Source organism: Hippopotamus amphibius, chromosome 6, assembly GCF_030028045.1.
Source record: "Hippopotamus amphibius kiboko isolate mHipAmp2 chromosome 6, mHipAmp2.hap2, whole genome shotgun sequence".
Taxonomy (NCBI): Eukaryota; Metazoa; Chordata; class Mammalia; order Artiodactyla; family Hippopotamidae; genus Hippopotamus; species Hippopotamus amphibius.
Window position 1 is genome coordinate 40,049,002 of NC_080191.1, and position 21,694 is coordinate 40,070,695.

The 21,694-nt window shown below is 36.9% G+C and overlaps 1 protein-coding gene across 16 annotated transcripts in view; it reads left to right on the forward strand.

Moving 5' to 3' along the window:
* Window positions 1–17,771, forward strand: part of EYA4 (EYA transcriptional coactivator and phosphatase 4) — a 299,421-nt gene extending 281,650 nt beyond the window's left edge. For 9 of the 16 annotated variants that reach the window (XM_057739427.1, XM_057739428.1, XM_057739426.1 and 6 more), the window contains 6 exons: window positions 2,624–2,682; window positions 2,790–2,950; window positions 4,691–4,805; window positions 8,796–8,917; window positions 10,922–11,022; window positions 14,428–17,771. In XM_057739427.1, the coding sequence (XP_057595410.1) occupies window positions 2,624–2,682; window positions 2,790–2,950; window positions 4,691–4,805; window positions 8,796–8,917; window positions 10,922–11,022; window positions 14,428–14,508 (639 nt within the window). In that variant the 3' untranslated portion in view covers window positions 14,509–17,771. The other 7 variants (XM_057739433.1, XM_057739436.1, XM_057739438.1 and 4 more) reach the window with 2 other exon arrangements.
* Window positions 17,772–21,694: the final 3,923 nt, after the last annotated feature.

Genomic DNA, 21,694 nt, shown 5'->3' on the forward strand with positions numbered 1-21,694 from the left:
AGAGAAGGCACCAGGGGGTTTGGGCTCACAAAAGTGAGAGAAGACTACCGTGGATTATAACTGATAAACATCAGTGACAACTTTCCGGTCACCTTATAAGACAAAATTAAAGAATTTAAGATTAGTGCCAGAATTATTCCAAATGTTTGAGTTCTTACACTGAAGTTTGTTAAAGCCAAAGCATGACACTGTTTTTAGTATTTTATGTTTTGGTCAAAATGTTTCTTATAAAGTTCCTTTGAGTGAACACTAATTGAAGAACAATTATTCAGATTTTTCTAAAAATGTAAGTGATTGAAGTTCAGGTTTCTTTCACTGGACTGTAATTCACGGGCGAGGGTCCAGAGTCAACAAGCATAGTTAACTAGGCATAAATTTAAAGAGAAGTTCCATTTGGAAAAACCTCAACCATAACTTCAAACATGGAACTCACGGCCCAGTAAGTTTGATATACTGATGTCCTCAGGAGTAAAAAACAAATTTGGGGACAAAATGTACAAATTAATCATGTGGGTTAATACCTGAAATGTCAGAGGAATTTCTCTAAAAATTAGATGAGAGGGTATTAAATATAGAAATTACTTCTAATTACCAGTGTAATTCATAAGAATCCCCTTTTTAATATCATTAGTTGATTATAAAATTATGGAAATTGTTTACATGATGAAAGGTTTCAGAACCTAAGTTGATTTTCATGATTCTGTTTCGATAGTGGTTTAATTTGGTCTTCACACTTACCAAGAATGTCACCAAGAACTACTTTGCTGTTTCAGTATCCTGGAAGAAGAACTTTTATTTTCAGCTTTTATACTAACTGGTTAAATCTCTTCACCTTTTCCTTTAGAGCCCAGTCCAACAGCTATTACAGTTGCTTGCCACACTTTTCCCTGAGAATCTTCTGGAAACATAACGCTTTCTTTGGTTAAAGTTTGGGCTGTGCTCCTTTCAACAAACAGTCAAAATGGGGAAGAACCTTTCTAAATGCCCGTCCTGTAGCCTCAGCCCATATTCTGTTCTCTTGCCTCCGCCTCCACTCTTGATGTAAATAATCTTCTTCCAACCCTTATCATCTAAAATATTATTATTTTTATCACCATAACTTTATGTTAGACAATTTAAATGACTGTGGTAATTCTGTCATGAACTACATTTGTCTAGATTCCTGCCATTCATTCAAACGGAGAATCGTTGAGTGATTACTTCGTGCCAGATAGTGCCTTAAATGTGGGTATATCATGTTGGGGTGACCCAAACACCCCTTGCAGGGAGCTTCCAGTCAGGTTAACTTTCTGAGGCCCTTCCTTACCTATGAATATATTTACTCAGAAGTTACTAAACCTTTAATTTATGTGCATCGTATGAAACTTTAAAATTAATTTACCTGGATTTTTCAAGCTATGTACTAAAATTGTATTGATTGAGCTACTCCCTAAGTTTTGTATTTTAAAAGAAGCCTGAGCCAGCTAGTTTATCCTCAAACTTCAACAGGATCTAATATACTCAGTGTGGAGAGCTAGAGATGAGATATTAAATATTTCACCATCAGATACTTACCAGTCCTATAAAGATTATAAATATTAGCCGACAAGCCTTTAATGTGGCATCTTATTTTCAAGTTTAATGATTTTTCAGAATTGATTTTGCATGATGAGCACTTAATATATACAGTTCAAACTCTGTGAGTTTGACTGGAATTATTTGAGGGGAAAAAATAAGGCCCAAAAGGCCACACCATACTTATTCTGAGGTTAGTAAATACTAGGTATTGAAATGCCCTACCTGAATTCCACCTTCAGATCATGTACTATTTCACTGGAACTTTGCAGATTATTTGAAGATAGAAAAGGACTCTTCGAACAGCAAAAAAGAATTGAATTCTTTTCCAGAAAAGTTACCGTTTGTTCTGAGTACGCTATAACTTGTCAGTTATGTGGGTGTATGTACCTAAAGTTTATTTTCCTTTGAATTTGTAGCATTGGAGTTGGTAAATCTTCATTACTCACTTTTACTTTCAGGATTCTTTTCAGTTTAAAGATTTAAAACAACCACAAAAAGTTATTAGCTTTTTGCTGTGTTGAAAGACCAGGACTTTTAAAATAACAGCAGCATGATTCTTTTCATGGTATCACTGGCCCAGCAAAAATCAGGAAGTATAGAAATCTCACAGAACACCATAATCATCAAGCCCCTCTACTACTGCTCCAAAAATAATAAATAATAGTAACCACTGAGGTGTTCAGCCCAAACAAGTTTTGAGACTCTTCAGGTTAGCTTTGCTTTCATATTTAAGTTTGCAAACAGAAATGGCTGAAAGTGATCACCAGTGATTATTGTAAAGATTCAAAAGAGAATTCCTTATCAATAACTTTAAGATTAAAATTATTTTTATATTTGCTCTAAAGAAACCCACATGCCAAATGTTTTCAGGCCCCTTTTAAGGCCCTCTTCTGGATTTAGATCTTACAGGGTAGAAATAGTGCCATTTCCCAGCGTGAGAGGGCGGGATGGGTGTGTAAATGCTGCCCTCTTCTGGCCACTGCCTGATCAAGTGGAAAGATGGAAAAAGCTTCAAACATGGTGACAAGCATCATTTGAAAAACAACTCTTCCAATGTTTTTAACAGGAGTGTGATCAAGTTCACATAGATGATGTTTCCTCTGATGATAATGGGCAGGACTTAAGGTAAGCCACGCCCTTCAGTATGCTCTTTCCTACAGAAATTCAGCTGTGAAGTTTTGCACATGTAATTATTTCTTTTATTTCTTTTTAATGTATTTTGGGTGTTGCAGTACCTACAGTTTTGCAACTGATGGCTTCCATGCAGCTGCAAGTAGTGCAAACCTTTGTTTGCCAACAGGTGTAAGAGGAGGGGTTGACTGGATGAGGAAGTTGGCTTTTCGTTACAGAAGAGTAAAAGAATTATACAACACCTACAAGAACAATGTGGGAGGTACGTGTGGCTTTTAAAATTTAATAACAGTACTGCAGATAGAGGTACAATTTAAACTGTAGTTTCAAGTTTCATATTACAGACTGTCCTTCTATAAAATAAATTACTAAGAGCTCATGCTGGATGACAGTGAGCCAGAATTTTTAGTTCCTTAGAGTTGATGGGGGAGAAGAAAAACATCTAACTGCGAAATAAGACATGCAGCACTGTCAAAGGAATTGAGAATTCTTTGTGCCCAGATGTTTGGTGAAGATTAATAGCAGGACGTTTATTTTACCCTTCTTCAGCTGGGATGCTCTCAGTGAAAACCAGACAGAGGAACTGATTGAAGTTGTGGGAAGAAGATCTGTCTAAAGACAAGAGCCCCAGTCACTGAAGCAGAGTTGTTAGCAACCATTACCTTTCTGAAATCCTATCAAAAATAAATGCAAACATAGCTTTATTGCATTTCAGAGACTTTAAGAAGTAAAATTTATCCTTTTAAAAATTGCACATTGTCTGACAGTATATCTCTGCCATGTCTAGTGTTAACTATAGCATGGTTTTTAAAAGTTCAAATACTCTGTAGGTAGTATCTAAACCGTTTAATACTCATTCATATATGATAGGTGATACCAAAACCTGTGACATCAAAACTGAGATCCTGGATGTGCTTCTTGGTATAATAAACCTTGATGGTCTCTATTATTAGGATCAATTTTAGGTCAACAAGATCCTAGGATTAGTTATAAAGTCACTTAAGACTCTTCTCCCAGGGCTTTTTGTTTGTTTCTCCTTTTAAACAAAAAGACGGCTGGTTGAGGAGTATAAACCAGAATCTAAAATTGAATAAGACAGCTAAATATATGTATGCGTGCTATACATGTGTATATTGTTCAATAAATGTTTGTGGAATGAATAAAGATAAATGAAATAAAGACTTGGTAGAAACTATAAATTTTGGTTAAAAAATTATCCAAGTGAGTGTACTCAATATTCTGATATATGATTTAAATAAGAAACACTATTTTTAATAGATTTACATTATCTTGTTTTCTCCTGAAAGCAAGAGCTTTTCCAATAAAATTAATATGCCTACTTCTTTTCTTATCCTAACATCAGTGTAGTTTTCAACTATCGTCAATAGCTGTGTCATAGGCGTTAGGATTTTAAACAAAATTCTTCATTTCTTTTTACAAAACAAAGTACTTCTGACAACTTTAGCAGTAATATTAGAAACAAATTCTAGAAAATTCTATAGCTATATGTGATAATGTCATTATTGTTGTTTCCGAGTGGTAATGGTTGTGATTATTAAGGTATTAAACATTTTCAGACAACCAAAATATTTGAGGTTTGTATCCCTAGGCTGGTAGACCCCTACTTCTCCTCCAGACCTATTCTGTCAGTCTTCTGGAGTGGGACCCAGGCAGGGGAGTTGCCAAAGCTCCTCAGGTGATTGGCGTCCACTGTGCCAGGTTCTAGGATCTGTGAGGGCAGAGACTGTGCCCCACTCTTTCACTGTTCTAGCCGTAATTTCTAGCCCAGGAGTGATATGTAGAAGTTGTTCAATAAATGTTTGTGGAATGAGTGAATTAATGGGTAATTGTGAATGAAAGGTCAGTGTTGATATCAATCTCTTTCTTCTTTTTTGATATAGGCGGGAATAAAAATTATCCATAGTACACGGAAGGAAGACCAAAGTAGACATCCCTGGAAAAGGTTCATCTGTTGACTCTGCCATATTTTTCTGTGTTGCAGGACTTCTTGGCCCCGCCAAGAGAGATGCGTGGCTGCAGTTGAGGGCCGAGATTGAAGGTCTGACGGACTCCTGGCTAACAAATGCGCTTAAGTCTTTATCAATTATTAGTACTAGGTAAGCGGTGTTGTTGCAGTTTCTCTATTTATTGTGTTGAAGATGCAGTTCTAATAGCATGGCATATATCAAAATGTTTCCATTCCCAGTTTTGTTTTAGAGTTTGAAGGGACCGAACAATTTACTCTGTGTGTGTGTGTGTGTGTGTGTGTGTTTTGGGATGGAAGATAGGGGTTGCTGCTTTTCAGAATAACTGGGAGTTTCCATCTCTTTATCATTCTCTCCTCATAACCCCTGATAAACCCCATGAGAATGTCATTTGACTTTCAAATTTAAAAAAAAAAAGCACTCTTGGTAGCAAAGTACAGAAGATGATGGCAAAAGACACAATGCTATTTACACAATTAGTGCATGTCTTTTAGGCCATTATAGATAATATACATAACTTGAACACATCAAAAAAGCAAAAAAGCAAGAGGAAACTCCTGAAAAACTTGTAACCTTTGTGTTGTTTAGTTCCAACCGTGAAATGATGACTTGTTAGTATAGATAATAGAATTGAGTAGACATAACTATTTGGGTACCGTGTGCCGCAAATGCTAATAAATTATATAAATCTGGAACATGAGAGCTAGTGAGGGGGATGAATCTTTGTTCTATCCTATTAATTAATTTTACTTCTGAGTTGGGTGAACAAATAACATCATGCTTAACAAATGTGTGGGTCACACAAAATTCAGAGAAGAGCTAATATTTGGACTGATTGAATCAAGATACAGAGAAACCTTAGCAGGGTAAAAGGAGAGTCTGATATTTAGAACATGGAAGGAAATGGCTGTGTCCCAAATCCCGCACGTGGCTTTTAGCCATGTGGCATGACCAGCCACGGCATTGATAGCAGAGTCTATAAATGGAGAGGGGAGGGGACAGTAGGTTCCTGGGTCAGGCTGGGGAAGCAGAACAGAGTCCTTTGCTGAGTTCTGGGCATCTCATTCCAATAGGAGCTGTGACACATTTGTAGCATCTTGTGTCCAGCAAAGTGGTCAGAAGGGTTTAGGCTGTGGAAGCCACATAAAAGGAACTGTCAGAGGGAGGAACCAAGGAGTTTAGTCTGAAGAAGAGCCATGTGTGGAACAACTTCAACTGCTTGAGATGTTGGGCTGGAAACATTTCTCTCTGTGTCTATGAAGGAGAGAGATGGTCCTGATGAGGAGGAAGCTTAGGTAGTGAGGTTCTGGCTCCGTGTAGGAAGAATTGTCTAACAATTAAAGCTGTTTTAAAATGGGACTTGCTGCCTTGTGATCTCTGTGACTAGTGACATGAAGACCAAAAGGCAAGGAAGCCAGGATGTGAGGACTCCAGCCCCTGAAATCGTGTGTAAAATGTAGAAGGTGCTTCATTATTTTTAAAGAGGTCTCCTAGATAGTTAAAAACCAAAGGTTATTACGTTGTTATATGGATTCTGTGTTACTCATAGTATATTATATATATATATGATTAAACACATGGGTATGTGATTCAAATTAATAAATTAATGTATGATAAGGAAAGGAAGGGGAAAAATAAATCATTACACACTGAAGTTTTAAGTATCATGAAATATGTCAAGTTATCCACATCTATTACCTTTTCAGTAAATTTCACAAACTATATCAGAAAAGCAGGTGTTTATAACAAACATTGCTGAATGATGTATCAGAGCCTGTGGCAAAGTGTGTGCCCTCTGACTCTAATTCCTCTTCTATGAATACAGTTGAAGGACATAATCATATGTGTAGGAAAAATTTATATGTAAGGTAGCATTGTTTATAATATTGAGAAATTAAAAAATGATGGTTCAGCCACCAGATAGAGTAGTTTGCCCACATTATGTTTTGTTGGAGAGGGAAAATAATGGACAATATGACATAAATAAATAGGCTCATGATATAAACAAATGAAAAAAGTAAAATATAAGATTATACATATAGTATGATCCTAATAGGAAAAAATATCTATATGCAAACTGAAACTCTGAAAGTAAATGCACAAAATGGAGACAGCAGTTATCATCTCTGGATGGTTAAATAATTGGTGCTTTTCATTTTCTTCTGTATATTTGTCTGTATTTTACAATCTATATATATGCAATTTATAAATATATGCAATGTTTGTAATTGAAAATTACAATGCATTATAAATTGCATGCAAATATATGCAATGTTTGTAATTTATTTATATGCAACTTACAAATGTTTGTAATTAAAAAACGAAATGATGTAACTCCTAATATCGCACAATGTTAGTGGTGAAGCTAGATTTTAAAACCACATTTATAAATTTAAAAAGCCTGTGCTTTATTTTATTCCACCATGTTTTCGTTCTGTAACATTTGTCTGTATATGGCATTCAACAGCATCTTCTTTTGACAAAATATTATGCAGAACCTTAAGTGTCACCATATGGTAATGTGTTTGTGTATTATTCATAATAGTCTGCCATCATTTGGGGATTTTTTTTGTTTGATCATAGGCAAGTCACTTTCTAGTTCTTTATTTTTTATTAGAAAAATTTAGGGTTGTAGTGATGATACTTATTAAACTTCTGCCTCTAGAAGTCTTTGTTTCTTTGTCCCATATAAATTTGGTAACCTCATCATTTGCTTCCAGGAATCAGAGCTCCTATTACAAAATTGGGTGTCTATGGAGATAATTTAGAAATGAAAATATTTTAAAAGGCTATCATTATAAAGATTTTATAATTGTTTTTAAATAAATTATAGTTTTCCTTACACATGATGTGTCTAAAGAATACAAAGCCTAATAGAAAGTGTTCCAGGGGCTAAGCGTGTACATACCCATGAGAAGTTAGCACTCAACTTGTTCTTCTAAGTTGCCCTTGAGACCAGTTTTTTGAAAATCAATCTGCAGGATTCTAGAGAATATCGTATGGGCCCTTACAAATATGTATTCAAGGCTCGTGATACAAAACACTCAGTAGAGAAAGGTGCATAGCTATATGCCTTCTGAGTCCCAATTTCACATGTGTGGTTTGAGCCCCTCCAGGCAGGAGAGCTCAATCTCCCTGTAATTCAGAAGGAAGGGCCACAGCCTGCATTCACTTCCAGATCTCAGGCTAACCGTGTCCGCTCTCTCTGTGTTTCCTTTATCTCACCTCCCCCCCACACACCCTCCGCCACTGTGTGTTACTGGGAAAGAAACAGCTGTAAATTGCAGAATGGGAGATTCTCACTCTCAAAGGGTAAGGCCTTTGTAGATGGATTAAAACAGGACCCGTTAAGTGCAGTTTGCCCTTGGTTGTTGAGAAGGAGATTCAGGGCTTCAACCCCTTCTGTTCTAAACAAGAATCCCCTCCATTTTTACTTCTTCAGGATCCACCATTTGTCAGTCCCTTGATTGGGACTTTCTGGGCTGTTTCTTGCACAAAATCCAAAAAGTAATGTAAATCCTCTTTCCCAGCCCATCACCTCCTCCCTGGCCTGTGTCTTTTACTTTCCCACGCTCTGAAAACTCTGGGACGTGGAGTCCTACCACCCTAAAAAATACCTTACCTGCATCAAATAACAGAGTCCCTTACGACTCTTTGTATATGTGCAAATTTTATGAAAACTGCTGATGTGCATACTTGTAAAACTGAGAGCTAAGCCACGCCTTCTCCAGTAACCTTCCCATGATTGCTGCTGGCTGAGGTAGAGATCCTTCTGTGAGGTTTCACAGGGACCTGAGGAGATCTTGTTTAGAGAACACATTTCTTATTGGCAGGGGTCTATTCACTTGTCTCCCTCCCTATCTAGCTTGTGATCTGAGTGGGAGGGCAAACGTCTTTTTGCTTATTTTCCTTCACTTCCTTCACTTGGGGATGTATTCCTGGCATCTGGCACTGTGCCTGCTAGGTGATAGGCACCATAAACAACTGTTGAATATTGAAAGCTTAGGTTATCAGGGGCCCTTTATTATGGAATTGAAAGACTTCAGGGATAATTTAAAATTCATACTATTAGAAGTTATTTAGTATTAGAAAACACAAACGCCTGTTTCCTCCCCACCTTAGGAGTAACTGTGTAAACGTCTTGGTAACAACAACTCAGCTGATCCCAGCGCTTGCGAAGGTTCTTCTCTATAGTTTAGGAGGTGCTTTTCCCATTGAGAATATTTACAGTGCAACTAAAATAGGTAAGAAAATTATTTCTAGCTCTGTGTGAAATGTGTTCATATCTGTGTTTTGGGGGATTTTCTTAATGTGTGTTTCCGCGTGATTCCCTCTTTCATCAATTTTGCTATTAGAATATCAAGCAAATTTGAATAGAGCTCAAGTAACAAAGTCCCCTGCAACTCTTTGAGCATGTGCAAATTTTATGAAAACCGTTGCCTATGGAATTCTGAACTCAGTGTCTGGATAGTTTTGACTTTTTATATATCTACACATTTATATTATATTTGTATTTTATTATGGCACATTATCTAAGTAATGTAAAGTACCTTTAGCCATGGTATTTACTGTTTTAACTAATATGGTATATGGTATTACATCCTTGCTCATGCAATAATCTAGATCTAAGATAAAAACACAGTTTTGGCATTATAAGGGAGTGTCAGATGGATTGAACTAGTATCCTTAATTCCAGGGGGAAAAATTCATGAATGAGAAAACAAAATTGGAGCATTCATAACACATGAATGGCTGGAAATCCACATTTCCAAAAACGTTAAGTAGCAATCAAAGAACTACAACCTTGTTTACTTAGATCATAGCTATCTCTGGAGCCATCTTTGACTTTAAGTGCCTTTCACAGGCACTGAGACCTCTAATAAACTTCCAAAAACAAAACCTCATCAACTTCTGCCATCTTGAAAGAGTTAAAAGAAAACAACTCATGTATTCTGTTATCTGTCAAGGAAATGCCTAGGGAAATAGATGGGTTGTATAATGTGCCCTGAAGGTCAACAAACTTAGGCTCTGGCAGCTTGACAAGAGTTCAGAATCCTAAAATCCCCTACCAAAAATAACCTGCCCTGGGCCTTGCAGAGTTCTGATATTGGCACAGGCAAAAAGAGCCCCCAGCTGCAGCTGTTTGGGAAGTATAGTCAAAGAGCCAGGCTGTCATAAAGTGAATTTCTCATTGCCCTAAGCACTGCAATTCAGAGCTCTGGTACCAGTCCCATTCATTTTTTTATTTAAATGTGTATATTTATGTTAGCAGAATTAATACATCGAAACTGATTTTGCTTTTTGACAAATTAAAAAATAGTTTTATACAAGCATAAACATTTCCTCTAGTGAGGATAACATTCTTTCATATTGGCCAAATTCTCCCTTATCTTTCATCTGAAAAAAAAAACCACATTTTTATTTTTCCCTTTAAGCTAGTATGTTTTGGAGTTCTGAACTATCAGCATAAGAAAAAGTGCAAAAGTAGCCGTGACTGCACAAACATGCTGGGAATGAAATTCAGAAAATAATGCCAATATTGTAAAAACGAAGAACATGTAGAAATTCTATGGTGTTATTCCCATAGTGCAGTCAGAGGACACTAGTGTGATCAGTGCTGTGACCCAAACAAACATCACCCCTTAGTACAATTAACCTAAGCAGACTAGCTCCCAGCCACTTGAAGAAAGGAATTACTTATCAAGGTAAATCCATATCTTAGTATTTCCTCTTTCGCTCTAGGTGAACCTTCAGTTTTCCACAGTAATATTTTTAGCTCTCTACTACATAAAACATACTAGATAAAATGTAGTTAGTTTGCTTGTGCAGTTGTCCCTATAGCCTTTTGGTGGAGTGAAAGATACAAAAATGTTCTCCTGGTCAAATGCTTATCCCTACTGACATTTTCTGCAGTGTGAAATACATCCATTTAATAATCTGTCTCAAGTAAAGACTTAGCATATTCAACTGTTTTTGTTGATTTCATCAACCCCGAGTTTGCAAGCAAGTTTAAGTGATTGAGGTTCAAGAGAAAGTAACTTAACACTTTATGAATCTTTCGGTTAATGAATGCAATGGCTGGAAGAATAAGCAGTGCATTGTTTTTCAGGCAAGGAAAGCTGTTTTGAGCGTATAGTGTCCAGATTTGGCACTAACATAACTTATGTTGTGATTGGAGATGGCCGAGATGAGGAACATGCCGCTAACCAGGTAACTTCACTCTGAACTGTATCTTGTTTATCTTCCAGGAAAAGAAAGTTGCTTTGAACGAATAATGCAAAGGTTTGGCAGAAAAGTAGTATATGTTGTAATTGGGGATGGTGTAGAAGAAGAACAGGCAGCAAAAAAGGTAACCTGTTTCAAACAATGTTGGTGTGATACTTCTAATGCAAGCTTTTTTGTTTGCATTCCTGTAGTTTGGCCCAATGGCAGCTTGACAAATGATTTAAATGTATAGATGCAAAGCAGCAAGAGCATGAGATGGTCAATACTTACATTCAAATAAACCATTTGGAGTCTAGCATTTTTTTCGCTTGAAACTTCATGTAAGAACATTTAGTTACATTTATTTGTGTGTGTGTTTATGTGTGTGTGTGTGTGTGATACACACAGAAAAATGGGGGGAAAATAACCATTTTTGAGCACATTACATTCAACAAGATTAAATACGCTTTATGAGCTCCATAGAAAACCATGTGAGTGGCTGAGTTCTTACCCTGGCCCCATCCATCCTCTATGCCATATGGTCCTTGTGAGTGCCTAGTAGTAATTGTGCCCCATGATGATAAATGCTCAGGGTAGCTTTAATAGCTAAAGAAAAAAAAAAAAAAACTGTTGCTAGAGAATTTAATACATCCTATTGGAATGGGATATATTATTCAAATTCTTTTGCGCCAGTTTGTTGTAGAGACTTGGAGGCAATGTATCTTACATCTTCTAGAAGAGTGTTATCTGTTTTGGTCAGTCACTGGTACTTGATTGAGGCCAAGCAGCTGGCTTTGAATATATTCAGAAGATCTCATAGGCCCTAAGTGTTTAAATCAGCTTTTTCATCTGGCCCATATTTCTGAAGAAATCAAGGCAATTAAAAAACCATTAAGTGGTTAGTCCAGCATCAAAAGGGGAATGATATCAGGGATTGGCCCCAGATACCAGACTATCAGTCAATACAACACTGAAATCTACTGCTTCCTTTACTAATTGATAGCAAAATATCATCTAGCCAGGATTAAAGTGATATAACTTATAGAACAAAGAAAAATGATGAATAAGTATGGTTAAACAATGACATATCAGCATACATTGTTTTACATAGAAAGAATATTGTCCCTATTATCCTGAGGAGATTTCAAATCATCATCTGATAAAGGCTTCACTAAACACTTGCACGTGCTGGAGTGTTTATCTGATTTCTGTTTCCCCTCTCACTAGCCCCCGCAGAAAAAAACAATATAAACAGTTTCCAAGAAAAGTTTATAGGGATACTAGAAAAATAAAAGAAATTATTTATGTTTGTAGTCCATTCAAATCAAGCAAAATGGAGAAAAAGGGAGAGCTTCCACGTTAGTTTTGGTGCTACATTGGAAGCCATACTTGAAATTCTCCATGTTTTTCCATAACATTAAGAGAGTTGTTTCAGGCTCAGCCTCCCCCAGTGCCCCCTCGGTCTTACTGAGCAGTATCAGTGACCCAAGACATCACACTGGCCCCAAGGACATTCTGTATGAGGTCAGGGATGCAGCCTCCAGAAATACAACATTCCTAGCTGACGACCACTTGAAATCCTTCTGGTTGCACACAGCTGAAATATCTTCTGGAGTTGCTCAGTGTCCTGAGTCCATGTTGTTTCAATTTTTTCATATTGGCACCATAATTACACACAACAAAGAGCAGTCAGTGCAGCCACCATAGCAAGCATTTTACATGTCCTTCAGCCTATGTGAAATTCACACACATCTAGGCCAGGGCTAATACAATTCACTTTTCCAAAACAGAAACAGTATATGCCTTTGAAAATTAAAACTTATAAAGTCTACCCCATTTATGCATGTTGTGAAAACTAGACTTAGTATATCAGTTGTTATACCTTCAGCTTTAAACCCAAAACTCCAGGAGAAGAAGGGATGACTCCAAGTGGATAAGAACCTTGGTTAGAATGCTATTTCCAAATGGTTGTTTATGTAGGTACAGTTTTGGTGTTGGTGAAGGCGTATAATTCTATTTTGAAACACAGGTGGTTGGTTTCTCTAGCGTCCAGAATGCATGCTTTTCTTTGGATGTAGCTATAATCGCATGTGCAGAAATATAAAGTACTATTTTGTTATTACAAATAGATCTGAGCTGAATTTTTTCAGAGTTACTCTAAGTAAATTTTGTGCTTTAATTTGACAAAAGCATAGTTTACTTTGTAAATCTAAGAAGAAATTTCAAAGTTTACAATTGAACTCCCTTATAAAATATATGACATGAGCCATATTTGTAATTTTAAATTTTTTGGAAGCTGTGTTTAAAAAAAGTAAAGAGAGACAGGTAGAATTAATTCTAGTAATATACTTTAATATACCAATATACTCAAAATATTATTGTCTAAACACCTAATAAGTACAAAAACTATTCCTGTGATATTTATATTTTTTATAAAAATTCTAAGTCTTTGACATTCAGTAAGTATTTTGAACTGAGCTTGCCACATTTCAAGTGCTCAATAGCCATGTTGGGCTAGTGGTTACCATACTGGACAATAAAAACTATATAACAATATTGATTATTATTTTAATTACTAATTTTTGTAATAAAGTGGCTTTACCATGTTATATATAATATATATACACATATGTATGTATTTCCATTTTACATGTAAATATATATTCTACAAGATGTCATCAGCTCAAACTTACAAAGAAGGCTTTGGTTTTCTTAATTGATATAGTGCATTATTTCTTTTTTTCATGATTGTCCACAGTGAAGTATTTTTAGACATTTTTTTTTCCTCATCACAACCCTTCATGAAAATTTGATACCACACATATACCATATGCTAGTATATCATTGGAGAGCCACAAACCATTGTAATATCTAAGAATTTTTTCCCCACAAGAACTCATTTTTGTCCCCTTCAGGGGGTGATATCTCCCCCTTGAGCATGTGTGCTGGAGAGCTTTCCCTCAATCCCACACCAAGGAAATAAATCAGGTCAACTCTGCTGGCTTAAGTTATTACTTAACCCAGATGACTAAGAAACTTGATCATCCGCACATTTTTTCCTACCTTATATAGTCCAGCTTCAAATTATTTTTTAATGTAGAAAGGAATTCACCCTCTTCCTCTCAAATAGACAGAAAGCTTTGGATTTAGGAAATTTATCATTTTTTCTGAGAGATGGACATTAAGGAGTGATGTAGTGAGGGAAATTTGTTTTCCTCCAGCCACATAGGATTTTGATGCTCAGCTTGCTTTCCCTGTTGCTGATATTAGTAATGACACTTTCCAAAATAAATATTAAACTACTTAAGAAAGCTCATTACTTTTTTTATCATTAAAATCCAGTTCAGATCTATTTCTCTATTATTTTGATAATACCACATTGATACTACCAAGCCTTCAAATATGATCACCCCTCCCTTAAACTCCCTTCCTTGAACTTGGGTGAACGACACATCCTTGTGTGAACTGCTGCTTCACTGAGATAATAGTTATGATCTCTCTCCATCCCTTCCCCTTCTCTCTCCCATCCCTCCCTCTCTTAACCACACAGCACAATATGCCCTTTTGGAGGATATCAAGTCACTCAGACCTCTTGGCTCTACATCAAGCACTGGAATTAGAGTATTTGTAACTGTATTCTCTAGCTGGAGATCCGTTTTTGTTTTTTTTTTTTTATATATATATTTCAAGTACACTGAATTTTTATGTGTGATTCAATGCCTCTGGCTTTACACATATAAATTGTCTTAAAGGATGAAATCATATTTGGAATGAGAATTCCAGAATGAAGAATTCAGATTGCTGAATGGAATTAAACTTTTAGTGCTACAGAAAGGAAGCTCTATGGTCTTATATTTACAACACTTTCATGGTTTAAAAAAAAAAATCTGTGGAGGTTGCTGGTACACACCGAATGAGTCCTAACTGGAAGTAACAGCTTTAGCAAAGAACTCTCACCCTACAAAGCACCAACACAGGCTCCATCTGACAAGGTTCAACAACATTCCTCAAAATGAGAGATCTTCTCAGCCCTGAGGTTTGAATCTGACTTTAGCCTACCTAGCCCAGAAAATCTGAATTGAAATGCACTCAGACTGTGTAAGGACAGTCCTATCTAGACCTGTAATTTGTGTAAATTATTGATGAAAATAATTTACTGTGACTTTATTAGCAGCTGACTTTGAAAGTGAATGCAATTTTTCTTTCATTTGTCGGGGAGGGTAGTGGGGGGGAAATGGGAATCTAATCATGTCTCTTTTTTAAGTTTGGCAAACAGAATGTTCATACCGATGTGTCCGTGCCTTAAAGACAAGACCGCGTTTGTGTGTTACAATGTAACTTTGGTTAAAATCTCTGTAGATAATGAAAAGCAAAAACCTTTGTGATCATTCTTAAGATGACCAAATTTAAAATTCAAGCTATCAAAGCTTAATAACGCATCAGCAAGAAACTATTTGTTGCAATAAGAAAACAATGATAATAAAGGAAAGCTTGTGTTTTATTTGGGTTCTTAATAATTCCAATAATTGTATGAAGCTACTATTTGTGCATCCAACCAGAAGCAGGAGGTTTTGGAAAGACTGTGGGACCTTTACTTAGAAAGTGAAATGTATGTTGAAGCCTCAAGTACCGTTTCTACAGTTTCGTTGGAGAAAACTAAGAGCCATATTCATGAGGACCTACACTATTTGAAGTTTGACTTTTTGATACATTTAAGTTGTGTAGAGGAAAATATTCTGATGAAAATCATAAGCAAATATCACCCAAACTTTCTTAGAATATTCATGAACATGGCTTAAAATTCGCATTGGGTGAACAGGGCTTAAAATAAAGCTAAGTGCGTTTATTCCCAATGCCATTGCAAAAATGAAGTGTCGTCAGTAGTGGAAGGTGAATGCCCCAGATGGTTTCTAAGGAAAGAAGTGAATCAGTGAAAATTTTAACTAGACTATCATCATAAAATAAATTAACAAGTGAGCTGGATCTTGGCAGCGTTACTGAAGTTACAACAGTGAAATAGTATCTGGTTCTCTGTCTTAACACATCCATCCAGTTTCTCTCCATTAAAGACCTGCGTACCTTGGTTTCTGCCTGTACCTTTACTGCACAATGAACTTCATTCATTGCAAGGAGAGCCTGTCATCGTTGTGTTTGCATGTTTTTTTTTTCTTGGTGTGTAGCCCATGTTAGGAACACGATATAGGTTCTCCTGTCATTTTGTATGACTTGATTTCCCTTGTGGAAATTTAAGACTTCAAGATCTAGGAGTGTTTTAAAGGTGTCTACACCTGCAGTTCTGTGTTTAAAATGTCACAGTGTGGAACCTGCCATGCAGCTATTAAGCAGTGCTCCTAACCAGAGGCTGGTCCATGATAGTCCATCACCTGAGGCTTCAGTGGCTCCCAAAAGATTGGTGCTTTGTACACTGATCACAACATTCGCTATAAAAATGTGATTTTTATTTTCCAGGCTATAAACCTGTATTTCTTTACTGTATGCTAAGGCCATGTTTACATGGCGCAGAAAAAGATTGAGACCCTGCTTTGCAAATTTTAAGATTGTGGTTTCATCGCACATAGACCTTAATCTTTAAATTTTGTAGCTTTTGGCTACCTCTGCACCAAGTACTATTGCCGACAAGTTAAGGTTGGAATACTTAATAATAATAATAGTAAACCTTACATTTCTATTGACCTTTAGCTTGAAAATAGTAGTTTAAAAAAATTAAAGAGCTGCATTGATTACTAATACGTAATTCTACTTTGTGCACTAAAACCTTAAATATTTATTACTGTGAACAAAACAAAATTATCTTTACTGTATAGCCACGTTCTTTAAATGATAGAATTTTGGCATTACATCAGAAATTTTCATTCTTTTTTCATATCAAACAAGCAAGGCTTCTTATGCTGCTAAACCTGCAGGTACAGAAAGGAACACTCTCTACAGGGCAAAGAGATGAGTCACTGATTCCATCAGCAGTGCTGTTTCTCACAGACCTTTTCTCCGATGGTGATGTATTCAAAAGAGGCTGCCAGCTTGAAAACCTCAGTGTTAGGTTGCTGGAGAACAGTTCGTCTGACACCACCATGGTACAGGCCAGCGAGCCCACATCACAGTTTGTCCTGTGACTTTGAGCATGCTCAGACTAATGCTCCCCTCCCCCCTTAGGAACCCAAGAGCCTCTTCCTTTCTGATCTGAAAAACAAAAAATAAATCAACAAACAAAAAAGCCCCTTTGGCAGTTTCCTTATTCTCTTGACGTATAGAATGTTGTGCCTTATTATAAACCAATTTGAAAAATCTTCTGTCCCAGACATGGGTTTTTGGCTCCTATATAAACAAACTTGGGATATCACCAGGACAGGTAACCACCTCGTGTTGCACGTGAAAAATAGCAAAACAGCTACAATAGTGTGGCCCAGCTACAATAGTGTCACAGACAAGATTAAGCCACTGTACCCTGCAAAAATCTGTAAATCAAATTCAGAGGCAAAAAAATATTTTTGTGTGTGCACAAAAAGTAGATAATAGCATTCTAAAATGTTTGTTCCTTAGTCTCTGGTGAGCTAAAATTCAAAATAGTGTCAACAGCGTGCTCCAGTATGAGGGTTTTTTTTAATGCACATTTGTTTATGACAAGCCTGCATTCTCAGTGAATATGGCTTTTACTATTTCTTTTAAAAACAAACAAGCATCTTGAGCCAAAGTTACATTTTGACTCCCAACTATGGTAGCATTATGGAAATCTAACGAAGTCAAGGGTTTCTTTTATGTATTAGTAAAGTATAGATTATTGGGGCCTACATAATTTAAGGAAATGTAAATTAATATTAAAAGCTTGTAAAAATATGTACATCTTTACTATTTCTCAATAAATACCTTTGGAAATGTTGTCATTTTCTTCACCCTCCATGTCATAAAGTTTCTGTTGTGTGTGTTTAGCTTGATTCTAAGTAATGTGAAATTTGTATTTAGGTTTCTTGCTGTCTTCTTACCTTCCTTTGTGCCTAGATTGCATAGTTTGCAGTTAAGGCAAGCTGAGCTGCAACACAGTAAAATGTCACTAATTAAGACTAAAAGTGGGCTGGTGTACCAAAAAGATGTGAGTACATGGTTTTTTACATATAGGTAGTTACATTAAAGTACAATGCATGATGTAGTCACACTTCATTAGTAATAAAATAATACCATTTAGAATATTTAAAGCAAGTTCCCTTTAGGTGAATATGGAATATGGTTTATAAGTAGCTTCCAAGGGTGATAAAGGAGTGTTTTTCTGAAACAGATATAACAGCTCCTTTATTATCTTGTATGTAGTATTGACTTATTTGCAAATCTGTTGTTCAAATGCAAATCAAAGGGAAATTTCAGACCAAGCTCATTCACAACTTTTTAAAACATCAGCCTCCAAATTGATGTGTAGGTCCCCATCTCCAAAATTACACGTTCACCCAACACTTCTGTCATTTCCCTGCTTTGCTGTTAAATAACACTTAGTCCTTAGACTTACACTTATCCAACATGACATGTATTTTATTTATCTTTCGTATTGGGTGACTTACCCACTAGAATGTATGTTCTGTGAAGGCAGAGATTTGTTTTGTTTTGTTTTGTTTTGTTCACTGCTGTATAACCAATATCTAAGAAAGTATCTGGCATATAGTGGGTACTCAGAAAACATTTGTTGAGTACATGCATAAACCATAGGAAAACATTTACATGATCATGGTCTGGAATTAAAGAAATTTAAAATGGTAGAGTTAGATTTTTAAAAAAGAAGAAAAAGAAAACATACAGATAAGTTTAGATGGGACCAATGTAAATTTTTGCAACTTAGGGGGAGTATTTACTGACCTGATAATTCATGAAAATAAAGAGCAAGGATGGCCACAAGTAAAGGTGCATTTGGAAAAAAGTTATACGTGAGCTGAAAAGTTACACATGAGGAAAAAAATAAGTTCATAATGAACAGTGATTCCCTCCTCTTCCTTTTACTTTTTTATTTAAAAAAAATAATAATATACAACATCAGTAGGTTTAGCTTATTTAAATTACTTAAAGGCACAAAATATTACATAAAAATCAGATCTACTTGTAGACTCTGTGGTTCATGATTCTGAATTCCAGAAACAAAAATATGAAAGAAAGAGAAGTATACGATTTTCCTTAGATAGCAAAAGATAACCATTGTTTAACATCTGTGCATGGTTTATGTTTTTTTTTAAAAAATCAGTTATTGGGTGTAGTGATACATATATTCTCATTCACTAGTCACTTCTCAAAGCCCTCTTAAATCTAACTGGGCCAAAGTCAATTCTGGGGATGTACTGTGGCCAAGAAAGATGCTCTCACAGAACAAAAACAATTCCAGGTCCTGACTGTAAATGCCTGACCCTCATCCAGAGGACCTTTCAGGACTGTATTAGCACAGAGTTTGAAAAATGTGAAGACATAATACGCTAAGGAATCTCTGACAAAGCAGATACATACAAGCCAGACCATCATTTTCCCTCCCCACGAAATACTTTTTGATTGGGGCTTGTGCAGACACTGTCTCTGTGGCTAAAGGGCACTGTATTGTCCTTTATAGTCATAAAGTCTTAGATTTTTGTGCCTGGGGGCTGCGATGATGATGTCAATCTAGTTCTCTGGGGAGCCTTCCGCGAAATACACAGAATTGGATGAGAGGGTGTGTTGGAGGAGGTGGAAGAGTCAGCGAGTCAGTCTCCACAGAACCGCAGCTGGTAGGGCTGACCATGAACTCCTCACACTCCTGACCCTCAGGGTGGTGGAGGAGGCTGTGAAGACAGTGTGTGAATGGTGCTACAATGGGCAAGCACACCGTACGTGGCCAGCAACTTGCATATGCATCTGACCAGCCCACAGAGGGAGAATTCCTGCCCAAGATGATTTCCAAGCTGGAACTCCACTGGCAAGATGGAGGAGGCCAGGGGAAAGGGATGGCAAGCAAATATGAGACTGTAAGGAAGAGAATATATATGTGGAAAATATATGTGAGACGGTAGGTAAGAGAGAAAAGTAGAATGATGTGGTCGGGGAAATGCAAATAATTCCTGTTCCTGAAGCACAGAGTAAAGATAAGAAATAGTAAGAAATGAGACTGGAAAATAAACAAGGGCCAGATCATGAAGTTTTCCAATACACCGTTAGTCAATTTTGATTTTACCCTGGGATCAGTAGGTAGTCAATGAATGGTTTATAAACAGGATTTATGTGTCTGAATTTGGGTTTGATAACAGTTTCTCTGGCCACTCATTGGAGGTAAGGGATCTAAGAGGATCCCGGAGAGTTATGGATTGATTCCTGAATCAGGTGATGGCCATGAACATAGACAGAAGTACACAGACTTGAAGAAATTAAGATGCGAAGATGAATGAGGATGTAGCAATTGTTGCTGCTTCTCAGGTAAATCCAGCTTGCTTTCTATGTTTCTGGTTTGGGAAATTTGGTAGAAGCAGTACAGTTCAGCAGAGATCAGAAACACAAAAGAAGGGAAAAAGCCTCTGGTTGCTGTTTATTTTGCTGTGGGTGGTGCTTGTTATTGGAGGAAGATACTGAGTCCAGAGTTTGAAAGTGTTCATTTGGAAGAATTGTTCAGTGTGAAGCTGAATTTGCGGCAACTTCCTGGGTGTTTGTTAAACACCTTACTGCATCATAACTGAGTTATCCTGAAACCAGTCCAAAAATCCAAATAATTTCATCTGATCACATCAGTTAGTCATTTGAGAAGCCTTTAGCATTTGAGCGACCTTGAGACAGCATGTGTGGAAGCTGGGAAAGATGGCGGTAATGAAGACTGTGTAGGCACGATGCACGCCAGGGAAAGTTACTGGGGGTGACCAATTGATTTAACATGCTGCTTCCCATATCCTGCCTCACCCCAATTCCCAGTAAAGATAAACCCTGGATTTACAAACCTGGAGAAATTCAAATGCCTCTGTGAGATTTTCATCAGTAAACGACAGATGACTTAATCACTTATTCTTACACAGATTCATGTATTCCCCCCAAATATGGCTTTCATTAGGATATGTGTTTTGGCTGAATAAACTATTTCATGAGAGTGGGCAGTAATAGCATGTACATGAACAGAAATTAAAATTAGTGCCAAATGCACACCTGTAAAACCATCCTATTTGGCCCATGAAATTATTTCTACATCAGTTATGGGAACAGCAGGAGGTGGAGGTAGGGGAGACACTAGAAAGGGCTCTGAAAAGAAAAGTGGTCTAACACATCGTTTTTTAAACTTGCATTTAGAGTTTTACAAATGACAAGTGCATTTTCCAAGTTTTGAGGACCCACCACTTTTCTAAATAAAATCTACTGCCACGTACTATTACCCCTTTTGGCAACATGCATTGTTACAAGGCTTGGCTCAAGAACTGGTTTCTAAGAACAGAAAAGGGAACATTTTCCTTCCATCCGTGCAGAGCATGAGTATTCATTCATGCTCCTCCTTCTGTTTGTGTGAAGCCTTTATTGTAGTTTTGCTCCTCCGACCTCGACCTCGACAGTGGCAGCTGGGTGGAGACAGTGAGTACTACTGAAATGGGGTGGGCAGTGGGAACATGCAGGAGACAGCCTTGCTTTGGTTTAAATGGTAGCTTTGGAGTCAGCTCTAAAGGGAGGGAGAGTGCCAGAGGAGGAAGAGGAAGGAAAGTAACATTTGGAGACATGTAATGAGCCAGGAGCTTACCTTACACTATGTGACCTCATTTAATGATCTCATCCCTGAGCGCTGGTGTTATTAGTCCTATTGTATAGTTTAAGTGACTTCCGGAAGTCACCTG